This window comes from Lynx canadensis, chromosome B4, assembly GCF_007474595.2.
Source record: "Lynx canadensis isolate LIC74 chromosome B4, mLynCan4.pri.v2, whole genome shotgun sequence".
Lineage (NCBI taxonomy): Eukaryota > Metazoa > Chordata > Mammalia > Carnivora > Felidae > Lynx > Lynx canadensis.
Window position 1 is genome coordinate 76,973,948 of NC_044309.1, and position 13,563 is coordinate 76,987,510.

The 13,563-nt window shown below is 39.8% G+C and overlaps 1 protein-coding gene across 4 annotated transcripts in view; it reads left to right on the forward strand.

The window, feature by feature from the left end:
* DIP2B (disco interacting protein 2 homolog B) overlaps positions 1–13,563 on the forward strand; it is a 228,027-nt gene that overhangs the window by 196,423 nt on the left and 18,041 nt on the right. For all 4 annotated transcript variants that reach the window (XM_030322585.1, XM_030322587.1, XM_030322588.1 and 1 more), the window contains 6 exons: positions 18–219; positions 4,916–5,025; positions 5,148–5,228; positions 8,583–8,706; positions 9,923–10,044; positions 11,277–11,388. In XM_030322585.1, coding sequence (XP_030178445.1) covers positions 18–219; positions 4,916–5,025; positions 5,148–5,228; positions 8,583–8,706; positions 9,923–10,044; positions 11,277–11,388 — 751 coding nt within the window. The remainder of the gene's footprint in view (positions 1–17; positions 220–4,915; positions 5,026–5,147; positions 5,229–8,582; positions 8,707–9,922; positions 10,045–11,276; positions 11,389–13,563) is intronic.

A 13,563-nucleotide genomic window follows, 5' to 3' on the forward strand; every position in this document is an offset into this window, starting at 1 on the left:
TCTTTGTATCTTTCTAGGCAATCGATAGCATTCATCAAGTGGGGGTTTATTGTCTCGCTCTGGTGCCTGCCAATACATTGCCAAAAACTCCACTGGGAGGGATCCATATATCTCAGACGAAACAGCTCTTTCTGGAGGGATCTCTACATCCTTGCAATATCCTCATGTGCCCACATACATGTGTGACCAATTTGCCAAAACCCCGGCAAAAGCAACCAGGTAATATGCTAGCTTTGAAAACATCATATTAAAATTAGAACTTCAAGAAGCTGACTTTTTTCAGCATGATTCTTTCTCTAGATTTGGACTTTACGAAGACTAGTAACACAAGAATAGCATTAGATGACCAAAAGCAGGGAGGATTGAGAACCTGCAGAATAGCCTTCTCTGACTTTATTCCTGGCTTCCTCTTCTGAGTAATTCTCAGTAGCGTGCCTCCATGTCCCCTGGATGTATAAAGGATGGGGTCAAGATGATCAAAATCCCACTGGTGGGACTGGAATAAAACAAGTTCTATAAGAGAAGGTTCTGATAATAATAAGAATAGCTAGTATTTATTGAGTGTTCAGCAAAAGCCAAATACAGATTAAGCATTGGACATACGTGATCCTGAAGTGTTAGCCCCGAGCTGTGGAAAATAAAGTTCAGAAAAGTTAAGAATTGTGCTCAAAGACATGTAGCTAGTTAATGGCAGAGCTGAGATTCACACCAGTTGTGACTCTAAAATCCACACTCTGAATCACTGTTATACTGCCTTTCTGTTGAGAATCACTTACCTAGAGTCATCCCGTATTCCTTTTAAGCTTTAGGGGTCTAATTTAGGCCCATAATACCTGTAGGGAGCAAGATAACTTAATTTTGAAACTTTGTGGATTGTAAGCACAATATAAATAATGCATTTTGCATTTGCCATATTCCTGTGAATTCAAGATGCAAGTAAGTACGTGTGAATTGCCATATGGAAAATAATCCATTTCACCTTTTTGCCTACTTTCTGAGGTTAAAGGGCTGAGTCGGAGGCTAAAGGAAGGAGTAATTGATTGGTGGTCAGTCATGTTGAAATATCTGTTCACCCAACATGAAATCATTAGGTTTTAATGCTATTTTATTTTAATGGAGAAGTTAATAAAAGGATCTTAGTTTCCTGAATGCCTGAAAACAATCAAGAGCCAAAAAATCTGGCCTTTACAGAACCCGCCACCACCACCACCCACTCACCCACTTGCATGTGCATGCACACATAGACAAACAGAGTGTACATCAGCATGTTGGGCTCCAGATGTGTTGGGGAGAGAGAAGGTAGTGGGGAGTTTAGGAAGGGAAGGGTAAGTGTGGCAATTAATCATATTTCTGTAAGACAGCTTTTGCTGAAAGGTAAACATGATGTACAATAATAAAATACAAGGTAAGCCACTTACTTTCTAGAACATTTTTATTCTAGACGTGATTCTACCATTATTAAAATGTTAACGTACTCTGCTCTACGATAGTTACTTCAGTCGTCCGGTGGCTGAAGATGATGTCCCAGTTGTTTATCTAGATATGACTGTCAGCTCATCAGCTAGCCTTATCTTAGTAACAGTAGGTATGGAGCTAAAGTATATATGGATATTTACCAGTTTCTGCTTGTGGAAATAAGTTTCTGAACGTAACTCATCAAGAAATGTATAAGAAGTGCCTCTATGTTGCCTTCCCAAGCATCTGGCAGATGCATAGAACACACAGCTCCTCACATCCTGGTTTACTGAAGTCCTATGTTCATTTGTCATAGGAGTAAAAGCCCATTTTTTTAAGTAGTTTTTAATGTGTTAAGTATCTTTTTTTAATTGAAATACAATTAACATACAGTGTTATATTAGTTTTAAGTGTACAATATGATGATTCATCAGTTCTATACATTACTCAGTGTTCGTAACAATAAGTGTACTCTTAATTGTCAAATCCTGGTTTTTTTTTTAATTTGTTTAGTGTTTTATTTTTGAGAGAGAGAAAGACCGAGCATGAGCAGGGGAGGGGCAGAGAGAGACAGAGACACAGACACACACACAATCTGAAACAGGCTCCAGGCTCTGAGCTGTCAACACACAGCCCAGCCTGGTGCTCAAACTCACAAACTACGAAATCATGACCTGAGCTGAAGTCAGACATTTAACCAACTGAGCCACCCGGGTGCCCCTGTCAAATCCCATTTTAAAGAGCATTTAATCTAGGATTCTTTTAACAAAAACTTTATGTCATAGTAGATGTTTAAAAGTTGCCACCTAGAGGCACAGTAGGTGCTTAAAACATTGCTTTTGCTAGTCAGATTTCAATCAACTTTATTAAATGATAAAACCGACATAAAAAATTTATTCCTAAGCCCCCAGAGGCATGGTATCTGCCTGTGTGATGAAAGCATTAGGTTTGGATGGAACAGAACTGTTCCATGTGTCTCCTCATCATGGGACCAGTAGCTACTGGGCCATATTTTTCTCAAGGCAGATGGCAAAAGCAAGAAGGCAAGCCAAACCATACAAGCATATTTAAAGCTTCTGTTTGTGTCATGTCTCCTAACATGTCATTGTCCAAAACAAGTCAGACCATGTCCAGAGTCAGTGGAGCAGAGAGGTGTGCTCCTCTTATGTAATCACAGCAACAACAGGAAGGAAAGGAAGGATTATAAGAAAAGAAAACAGTCTGCCACAGCCATCCCAGCATATCACCTCAGGGCCCGGTTAGGCCTCCTGACCTCCTGCCATCATTCTTGCATTCCAGCCAAGGTGGGGGGGAACAAAGGCAAGGAAAATTTAAACATTTTCTAGAAATTGTACATATTATTTCCTCATATATTTTGTCTCCCACAAAAGAATGTAGTCTTAATTCCAGGCATTTACTTATCCAGCTTAAAGCTGGGGGGTCTGTTACTAAGGAAGAAGAGGAGAATAGATGTTGGGATTGATGACTAACAGCTTTGCCACAGGAAATATACATAATTTTGTGGAAAAAATCAGAAGGTGTATTTACAGGTATAGCAAGGTGTCAGCAATTAGCCTTCTAGATGTTATTGCTGTTGGTTATTTTTCACTCTCTGTGATCCTTAGACTTAAGAAATGCACAAGAAGGACCTCAAGAAATTGCTGCTGAATTATTTTTTTGTTTTAAATTACCCTGAAAAATTCACTTTTAAAAATGCACACCTTGGGGTGCCTGGGTGGCTCAGTTGGTTAAGGTCCGACTTCAGCTCAGGTAATGATCTACAGTTTGTGAGTTTGAGCCCCATGTCCAACTCTGCTGACAGCTCAAAGCCTGGAGCCTGCTTCAGATTCTGTGTCTCCCTCTTGGCCCCTCCCCAGCTTGCACGCGCTCTCTCTCGCTCTCTCTCGCTCTCTCTCTCTCTCTCTCAAAAATAAATAAACATTAAAAAAAATTTTTTTAAAGGCACACCTTTATAACTTTTATAGTCTAATTTCAGGTTTGGGTAGCTAACACAGTCAGATACACTGTGAGTCCTTGTCTATATAAAAGGCTATCTCCAATATGATCTATCTGTAACTAGTTACACATCTTCTTAGGAAGGAGTTCTACTGAAAATTGCGGTAGACACTTTGTAGACAAAAATTGTTCAGCAGAGTGTTGGAGTACTTTATGCTTCTTGAGTTTTTTAATTTGATTTGAAAAAATTTTTTAACTTTTCTTTTTGAAATAATTTCCCACTTAAAGTTGCCAAACAGTACAGAAAATTCCCTAACATCCTTTATCCAAACTTCCCCAAATATTTATTTAAAGGGTAAGTTTAGTGATTTTGTTCCAGCTGTTCCAATACATTTAGGATCAACAGATCTGGGTAATAAAAGATATTTAATATGAATTCATATGTAGCATTAGCATTACTCAAAACTTAGCTGGCAGTAAATTTTATTATCTTTTAGCCATCTGCCTAGTTTAATACGATACAGTCTTCAAGTGACTATCAAAAAAGGCATACAGCATCCTAGCACTTTTTTCTTGAAGAGAGGGAGAGTTCTGCCTTTTTATTTGGAAGTGTCAAACCTATGGACAAGTTGAACGAATACCACAATGACACCTATATACTCCCCCTTAGTGTCACCAGTTGTAAACATTGCTTTACTGAACTCCTTGAAAATAAATTGCAGACATCACGACATTACTAAAAAGTTCAGTAATGTCATCTCCAAAGGAAAAAAAAAAAACTCCTAAAGTTTTCCTAATCAACCACAATGCCATTATCCTATTAAGATATTTAACCTTAATATAATGCTATCATCTAATAATACACAGTCTGTATCCAGAATTCTTCACTTGTTTATTATAGCAGATTTTTTAAAATTGAGTATCCAGTCAAGGTCATGCATTGCATTAGGCTGCCCTTTAACTTAGAAGTTCCTAGCCTTATTTTCTCTTAAAGACATAGTTTTTGAAGAATCCAGGCCAGTTGTCTTACAGAATGTCCCACAATCTGGATGTCCTTACTCACTCTTTATAAAGCACTTCTGAGATTCCTGAAGAACCCACTTATAGGGTCATACTGTGATTGGAGCTGATGAAATTATTTGTCAGTAGGAACCAGTGGAACCAACTGTCACCTGAGAGTAAACTCCCTTATACCCAAGATAACAGGAGCCCACCTGCTCCCCTCCAACCTTGCAAATCCCAGTCTCTTCTCTGCTTCTGTTTTTTTCTAACACTTCCTACTACCTGACGTTATTTATCTGTGTATGTATTTATTGGTTGCCTTTCCCCACTAGAATACAAGCTGTTTGTCTTGTTTGCTGCTGTGTTCCCAGTGCCTAGAAGAATGCTCAGTCTATATTGTTGAGTGAATATTTGAAGTAGTTTGGGTCAGTCTGGAAATACTTCGGGAAGATGTAGTTTGAATTACCATCTCCAGAGAGTTGATCTTTGCCTTTTCTTACAGGTGTAGGCCCTGCTTCTGTGATGGTTGGGAATCTGGTTGCTGGAAAACGCATAGCACAAGCTGCAGGAAGGGATCTTGGGCAAATTGAAGAGAATGACTTAGTGAGGAAGGTAAGTGTTCAGATGTGTTGATTTTTATAAACAAATGAAGGACAGGTGGTAGATGGAAGCTGCATTATCCAACTTTCACAGAATTACTGACCCTGATTCTTGTTTCTGTTTTACAACTTCAGCACCAATTTCTGGCCGAGATTTTACAGTGGCGAGCCCAGGCAACCCCTGACCATGTACTCTTCATGCTGTTAAATGCCAAGGTATTGAAAATTCAATTGCATATCTAATCAGATGAACATTGTGGTAGGATCTTAGGCACTCGTGATCTCTTTCATCAGAAAATTTCTATTGTCAACTCTCAGGAAGGAGTTACTGCTTCTTCCTTGTTTTGACATATGAGGATAAATTGTGCAATCACTTCAAGGTTGAAATGAGACCTCCTGGAGTGTTATTTAATGCTGGCTCTCCTTGTGTTACAGTCAAGTTGCCTTTATTCAGTTCCAATAGGAACAGTTGGGCCAGCAATGCAGCTCCATGGATCTACAGATATATAGGATGCATTATGTCATGCCTTCTTTTACCCAGTTTGACTCTTAATTTTTTGACTTCCCCCAGGAAGAAAATGACTTTAGAGAAACATTTTCTAAAACAAGGTTATGTTTACTATATACTTAAACGATTTATTGCTAACAGATATAAAACAAATTGACAATTATTCAAAAGTACATTTAACTCCTACTTTATAACAGATGGTTCATCAGAATATTATATTTTTTAAGTTATGCATTCTGTGGGAAGATGCTGATATTTGTTTTATGGCTGAATCAGAGGCTGAAATTACTGTGACCATGGCATATAACATTATGTGCCACCATAGGGGGAAGACTGGAGGGCCTATTGAAATCCCCTGGGGACTTATCTAAAGGGTCCCCTTCTGCCCAGACCCCCCTAGATTCTGATATATTTTATACAGTTTGTACAGAGATTATGTAGTGATAAGACTTAATGAGGGGGAATATGCTGTGCATCTTAATGAAAAGTCATTAAAAATCGTCAGAACCATTGCTCTCTGGTAGAAAACTTTGGGATTTGCTTGCTCTGCCTCTGTGTGAAGTGGGCTTCCCTCCAATCACATGGATTCATTAGGGTCCTCGTTTCAGTAAGAAGATGTCAATCCTGCTTACTTCCCCACTCCACTCCCAAGCTGGGCTACAGTTGAAGCTATAGCCCCATGAAATCTGTACCCCAGGTATTTGTTAGAAAGCATAAGTTTAAATTTGCTTCTTGGTTAGAGAAATGATATATATTTAGTCCATTTATTCCGCATATTCTAATATTTTACCTTGGATTAGCCCAAACCGTCAGAAAGCTTAATAACCGTATCACATTGTTCCCTCATACCCAGAAAACCGTTTTTATCGAAGGTTTAGTTTGCTGCTGTACCATGGACCGAAAAGAAGAATACTGTAAGATGTAAGAAATGGCCTTAAGAATTTAACCCTGACTTTTGCCAAAGGGATATCCATTTTAGTGTTGAAACCTTAATGTCCAACAATAGGCAACTGACTAAATAAAATATAGCATATAAAATTATGGCATGAAATACTATGCAGCCACAGAAGAATATTTGATTATGCAGAAAATATTCATGATGTATAAGTAGCAAAAATAGTTTATAAAAAACTTCAGTAAAATAATCAAGTACCTACTGAAGACCCTGTTCTGGGTGCTATAGATTTCATAGGTCATTTTGAGGTTGAGGACACTGAGGCCCAGAGACATAAAATAAACTTCCCTGAGGTCACAGTGCTGGTAAGTAGTAGGACTAGGAAATGAGCTCTTCATTTGAACCCAGCTGGCTTCTGAGCCCACATCCTTAATTAACCAATGCACCCTATAGCTTCTGGCAGACAGTATAATATGGTAAATTTTTTTGTTAATGTTGCATGTGAATTTACATATAATACCTAACTCATTTTTTAAAAACCAGGAAAATATACACCAAAATGTTAGTAGTGGTTATATCTGACCTATATTTTACTTGTCTATATTTTCCAGATGGTCTGTATTGAACATGTGCTATTTTATATTAATGAAGTTTTTAAAAAAATTTTGTTTAGTTTATTTTTGAGAGAGAGAGAGAGCACAAGCAAGGGAAGGGCAGAGAGAAAGAGGGAGACACAGAATCCAAAGCAGGCTCCAGGCTCCGAGCTGTCAGCACAGAGCCCAACGCGAGGCTCAAACTCACAAGCTGTGAGATCATGACCTGAGCCGAAGTCAAACGCCCAACCAACTGAGCCACCCAGGCACCCCTTGTATTACTGAAATATAAAAGTTATTTTTAAAAGAAATAGCTCAGGAAAACTTGTTTTTCTTGTGAGACTTTTTGAGATATAAAGTTACAATAATTAAGATAGGGTGGTATTAGCACAATAGGCAGAGAATAATTTGGTTTTATGTAGTGAAATTGAAGATAGGCGTACCCAGTGACCCCGCAATTCCATTTCTAGGTCTGCACCCTGCCAAAACTCATATTTATGCCTGAGGAGACATGTATGAGAATGATACTATCCAGCAGCAGCAGAATGAATGAATAAATTGTTATATGTTTATACAGTGGAATACCACGCAGCAACAAAAATGAGTGAACTACACCATTCCCTAGGGCATAGATGACTCTTAAGATAATCTTGAGAGAGAAACAAAACACAAAAGTGTATACAGCACAATTACATTTATATAAAATCAAATACTTCATGGGTAGTGACACTATAAGGAGGAGGAAATCAGTGATTAAGATGAAAATGTCAAACGTAGTGGTTGTATATGGAAGGAAAGAAGGACTAGACCAAGGAGATCCCTGGGGGTGCTTTTGCACTGCTGGCAGTGGTCTTTTTCATGCCATTCTGGTTCTCACACAGAGGCTTGCTTTGTAATTTTCCACTAAGCTACACATTCATATTTCACGCGCTTTCATATCCGTGTGTTTTATTTTACACACAAAAGGGGTTCCCAAAGCCCAGCTCAGTGAAACTTGAATTGACACTAAGGAATTGATGAAGACCTGCAGGAGGAATTATTCTCAGGATCAGGAATAGTTGGCCATCTTCTGATCTGCTCCTCTTTATTATTAGCTAGTGGACTCTGATTCACTGTTCCTGTCTTGTTTACATCTTTGCTGTTAGAAAACTCAGAGCCAAATTTGTGTCATGCACAACAAATGCACATGGCCACGTGGCCAGCAGTTACTGTCCTGACCCCGCTCCCGCCCTCATTCTGCTTTTCTTTCCTTTATTTTCCCTCTACTCTTATTTCCTCCTTTAAATAAAAAATTCCTATGTATTTTTGAAGCTACCTTAAACAAAAAATGACTATAAATATGTATGTTTGAATTAGGTTAATGCTGATATTCCCTAGATACCTTCAAGCATTGAAAAAGAAAAACTACTACACGTTCTTTCATTCAATACCAAGGGAATTTTTGCTGGTATGGATAACTTGCTACAGACAACCGACCAAGGCACAAGCCTTTCCGATATAATGTTGAGTTGGCTGTGCTTGTCGCCGTTTTGTTTCCTGAGTTTTGACCCACTTATACTTTCTTCTGTTTAAAGGGAACTACAGTGTGCACAGCCAGTTGCCTTCAGCTTCACAAGCGAGCAGAGAGGATTGCGTCAGTTCTTGGTGATAAGGGGCATCTCAATGCAGGAGACAACGTGGTGTTGCTCTATCCACCTGGTAGGTGTTGGGTTGATAAACTAGACTCGAGGTCCATTACCAGACTACAAAATAGAAGAATTGAGGAAGTCAGGGCCGCCGTCTGTGCCCATGTAGGCTGTGCACTTCCCAGCTCCTGGAGTCCCAGGCACCTAGGCCAACGTAAGAACCAAGCCTCGCCCCCTGGAGCTGTGCAGTGCCGTGGGTCTGCTGGGCTGTGTCTGCCGCATTTGCTCTTGTATTTCCACTGTCTAGCCAAGTTCCTGGTGCTATGGTAAATATCAAATGAATTAGTGAAGACTTTCTGACTTTTGGAAACCCTCGAAAGAGGTGCTCTGTTTCTAGGAGTGTTCAGGAATGGAACCATTTCACCCAGTTCCTGAATATTGTGTGTGAACTCTTTTGACTTTGCATTTTTTATATCCCGATTGATGTTCAGTATTCCTCAGTTATTGCTGTTTTCATATTCCACACTCTAATTTACTGTAATAATGTTCTTACGGTGAAAGGTACTCGGAATTATTTGGTAACAGTCTGGTGTAAATATTCAGAACGTTGGGTGAAATATTTGAGTTGTTTTTTTTTTTTCTTCTCCTGTCACCTACCCCTCTCATACATCTGGCCTTGTCTGATCTTCTGTCCCCCTCAGTTCATTTTGTTCTGTGATTCTTACTCTGCAATTTTATTTACACTGACGCGAAGCTTTCTTAAAAGGTCATCTAGTGAAAGAATCCCTCCTCTGGTGTTCCTGTGAGATTGTCTTCCATCTACCAGTGAATGACATGGTGGTGGACCAGAGCACTTCCAGAGGAGGCCACTCTGCATGTGCTGGTAGTTCAGTCTTCAAATCGAGTCACATTTTGCCTCCCTCAGAGTTGCACTCCCTGTAACTACTCACTCAAAGTAACTACTCAGTTAGTAGTTACTTCTCCTAAGTAATATCAAATAGAATGACCTCAAAATATCTTCCTCAGGTGTCTTTCAAGAGTTTTCTTTACTTCTGACTACCTTTCTTCTTAATTATTCTTAGCTTCTCGGTATGTTTGAAATTGTTTTATATGCTTCCTTCTCTACATTCAGTTCCTCCTTGATTTAAAAGATTTCTTCTGCTGTTATCAAGTGAAATCACGATCCAAAGAAGCTGTCTGGCACATGATTTAATAAACTGGTTTTGGAAGATCTGCCTTAAATTTAGTTTCTCAGCGATGGTGGGCAGCTAAGTGTCTCTGTCTTGCAGGCATCGAGCTAATAGCTGCGTTCTATGGTTGCCTGTATGCGGGGTGCATACCTGTGACTGTCCGGCCTCCTCACGCTCAGAACCTTACTGCCACGTTGCCCACTGTCCGCATGATTGTTGATGTAAGTACCAAGTGTATTGTGCCTTGTCCTCATCTCATAAAATCAAGAGACAGTTAAGGATCGTTGCTAATTTTCTAGTGTTGTTAAGTGAGAAGTCAAATCTGTCTCCCGAAAATCCCTTCCTTTTCATTTATCTGACCAAAACGAGTAGCATTATTTCAGTGAAAGAATGTGGAAAGTGATCATTGGTGCGGTACAGAATTGTGTTGTTATGAACGTTAAGGAGGAAGGTGTTGTTAGTAATTCTCCATAAAACTTGTTGTTTTTCTTCCCTTCTTAAAAAATGTTCTCATTTTTTCTGCACAAGGTGATTTTATATGCCATAAATTTATATGGATCATTTTTATTTTGGTTAGTTTTATAAATTCACTTGGTATAGTATTAAAAGGTACCCAGATCTTGCCCTGGAGATGACAAGTTTCTAGAGGCTATGAGAATTGAAGGAAGTAACATAAATCTGTATTGCATCATATCGCAATTTGCATTTCAGCAAAAAGACAGAATTCTAATTTGTGTAACATTTGTTTCTCTGAGAACTGCTGCTCTGTCAGCAACTGAAACCTGCAGTATAAAGGCCGTGTTCACCATAGATGATTTTATTACAAAATTCACTTCAGCAAAATGCCCTCTTTGCATTCTGCAAAGTAGGCCAGAGCAGCAGGGAGGGCAGTTTCCTTCTGTTGACAGTTTAGGGGGAAGTTGGTCGCTTTGCATTTCTGTGTGTAGGTGTGAAGGAGAGCTTCGTTTCTGTGACATCTCCGCGTCCCTCAAATTCAGGATATGTTCTAGGTCGGGTAAATTTCACCATTCACCAGACTGCAGCAAACAACGAACTCCTACAGAGATGATCCTCTGACTCCTCTCGTTCCCTGAGCCATACAAAATCCACATTTTTACTTTATCATAGTGTTCATGAAATCAATAGATGTTTGGACCCATGCTGAGATTATAACAATGAAATATTTGAGAATCACTGTTGTACACAATAGCTTTTGTTGTGAACAAGTCCATCCTTCTGAGACAATTCAGCGTTACACATTTCCAGGAAGACAAATGTAAGGGAAACACCCATCCATTGTACTATTGTGTGTTCTTTGAAAAACAAATACTGTCCTGTCCAGTATGGTGTGCTTTTTAGTCCAGTGTGAGTTGCTTTTAGCAGCAGCCAGAATCTATGGTGCCACATGGGGGCTAAGCCTCCTGGGTGCTTATTTCTGTCATTTGTTTTCTAGGTCAGCAAAGCAGCCTGCATTCTCACCACGCAGACCTTAATGAGGTTATTGAGGTCCCGAGAGGCAGCAGCAGCTGTGGACGTGAAAACGTGGCCAACCATCATTGACACAGGTGAAAGGGAGATTTCCTCAGAACTGTCAAAGGAGCAAGAACACTCACTCCCTGAAATTTCCCAGATTCTCGTGCCAAAGATGTTTACACAACTCTTAGGTTGCAACACGTTCCACCTGCTAAGACAGAGGCAAAACTTCATGTCCGGTTCACTTGCATTCCCAAAGGACTGGATGCCACAACAACCAGACTCAAAGATGCAGATCACAATATGCTAAGAGCTCTTGAGACAGAAAGTGTCTCACTCTTACTCTTGACACCCTCAAACGGTGGTTAGGTTTTTATGCAGACTATAACTCTGTACACATGTAAGGCCATATAAAGTCTTGAGACGATCTGATCCTTGCCTTCCAGGTGTGACACAGTTAAAACAGCATTGGACCAGGAGTCAGAAGGCCTGGTTCTAGTTCGAGCCTCAGTACTTATTTTCTGTATAACCTTGTCTGAGATTACCCTTTCCTAAAATGCCACCTACCCTTACCTGACTCACATATTTGTTGAGAATATCCAGTGCAACATAACATGAAAGTGCTTTAAAAACCATGAAGCGCATGAATTTTAGATGGCATTCGTGCTAAAAAAGCGGGTGGGGATAAGACATGGCGATATCTGGAGAATGATGGTAGAGGGAAGAGGAGAGTGTGCTCTGGAGTCGAGTGGGTGATATTTAAATCCTGATACTCTGTTACTCTCTGCGTATCCCCACTAACTTGGGCAAAACTGTCTGTCAAGTGGGAGTCGTGATAACCACTTCATGGAGTTGTAGATATTAAATGACATAACTTACGTAAAGCACCTTGCACATAATCATAATAACATCTTTTATTGAGCCCTGGATGTGTCAGTCATCTAACATACATTACCTTGTTTTATCCTTACACCAACCCTATTAGATAGGTGTGAGTTTCATTTATTTTACAGATAGGAAAACTGAGGCATAGGGAGGTTAAATAAAGAGCGGAACTAAAACTCAAACCCCGTCTATTTGGCTCCATTCCCAGCCTCTTACCCAGAAGTCTCCTCTCTACCTGTTTTTGGTACGTACCACATGGTATCCATCTCAGGAACATTTATGTGGGTTTAAATGCAGGAATGGCATGTATTTGTGGTTATTGTGTGCCAGGTGCTGACCTAGAGTTTTTTGCATTTGTTACTTAAGGACATAAGCACAGTTGTATACAATATATAACACAAATGGCCTGTGCTGATGTTCATGATGCAGAAAGATCTCCTATGGTTATTGGACTCAGTCACATTTTAGGAAGACTTGAGCTGTGGGCTGATACAGACAACAGGAAGGTTTCTTTAGGAACATGAGTGACCCTACCGTATACAAAAGTGAGCTGAAGGTGATAGATAAAGTCTTTGGTTTGACTAGAGATGGGTGTCCAACGATACAGAGATTTAAAAGTCAGAGTCAATTGTTTCTTGATCCAGAAAGCCACAGGAACCATTAAAGAGGTATGGTTGGGGCCAGAGACATCCTTGACATCCTTGGTTTTGACACGCTGTACAAAGCAAATTTGCGAGGAAGGGAGAGGTATATAAATAAATGAGCAAAGGAAGATAATTCCCTAATTCTAGGTTACCCTTAAAAATCTACCATGTTAACTTGGGGAAAAAAAACACAACTTTTTTTTTTTTTTTTTTCAACATTTATTCATTTTCGGGACAGAGAGAGACAGAGCATGAACAGGGGAGGGGCAGAGAGAGAGGGAGACACAGAATCGGAAACAGGCTCCAGGCTCTGAGCCATCAGCCCAGAGCCCGACGCGGGGCTCGAACTCACGGACCGCGAGATCGTGACCTGGCTGAAGTCGGACGCTTAACCGACTGCGCCACCCAGGCGCCCCAAAACACAACTTTTAAAGCAGTCCATGATTAATGTAGCATGTACTAATCTGTAAATAATGAACTTTAAATTGGAAACAGCATGATTAACAACTAAGGCTTTGAAAGCTTTTTGAGTTGTTTCAGAAGTACTTTATGTGAATTTACTTCCTAACAGTTGCTATGAGGGTAGGTATCATTCCCATTTTAGAGATAAGGAAACAGACACAAAGAGGTTAAATAACTCCAAGGTCATGTTGGTGGTAAATGGCAAGAGCTGGGATTTGGACACCAGTGACCTGCTTTCTTGGTTCGCGTATTCTACCGCCGTGTTACATTACTCCT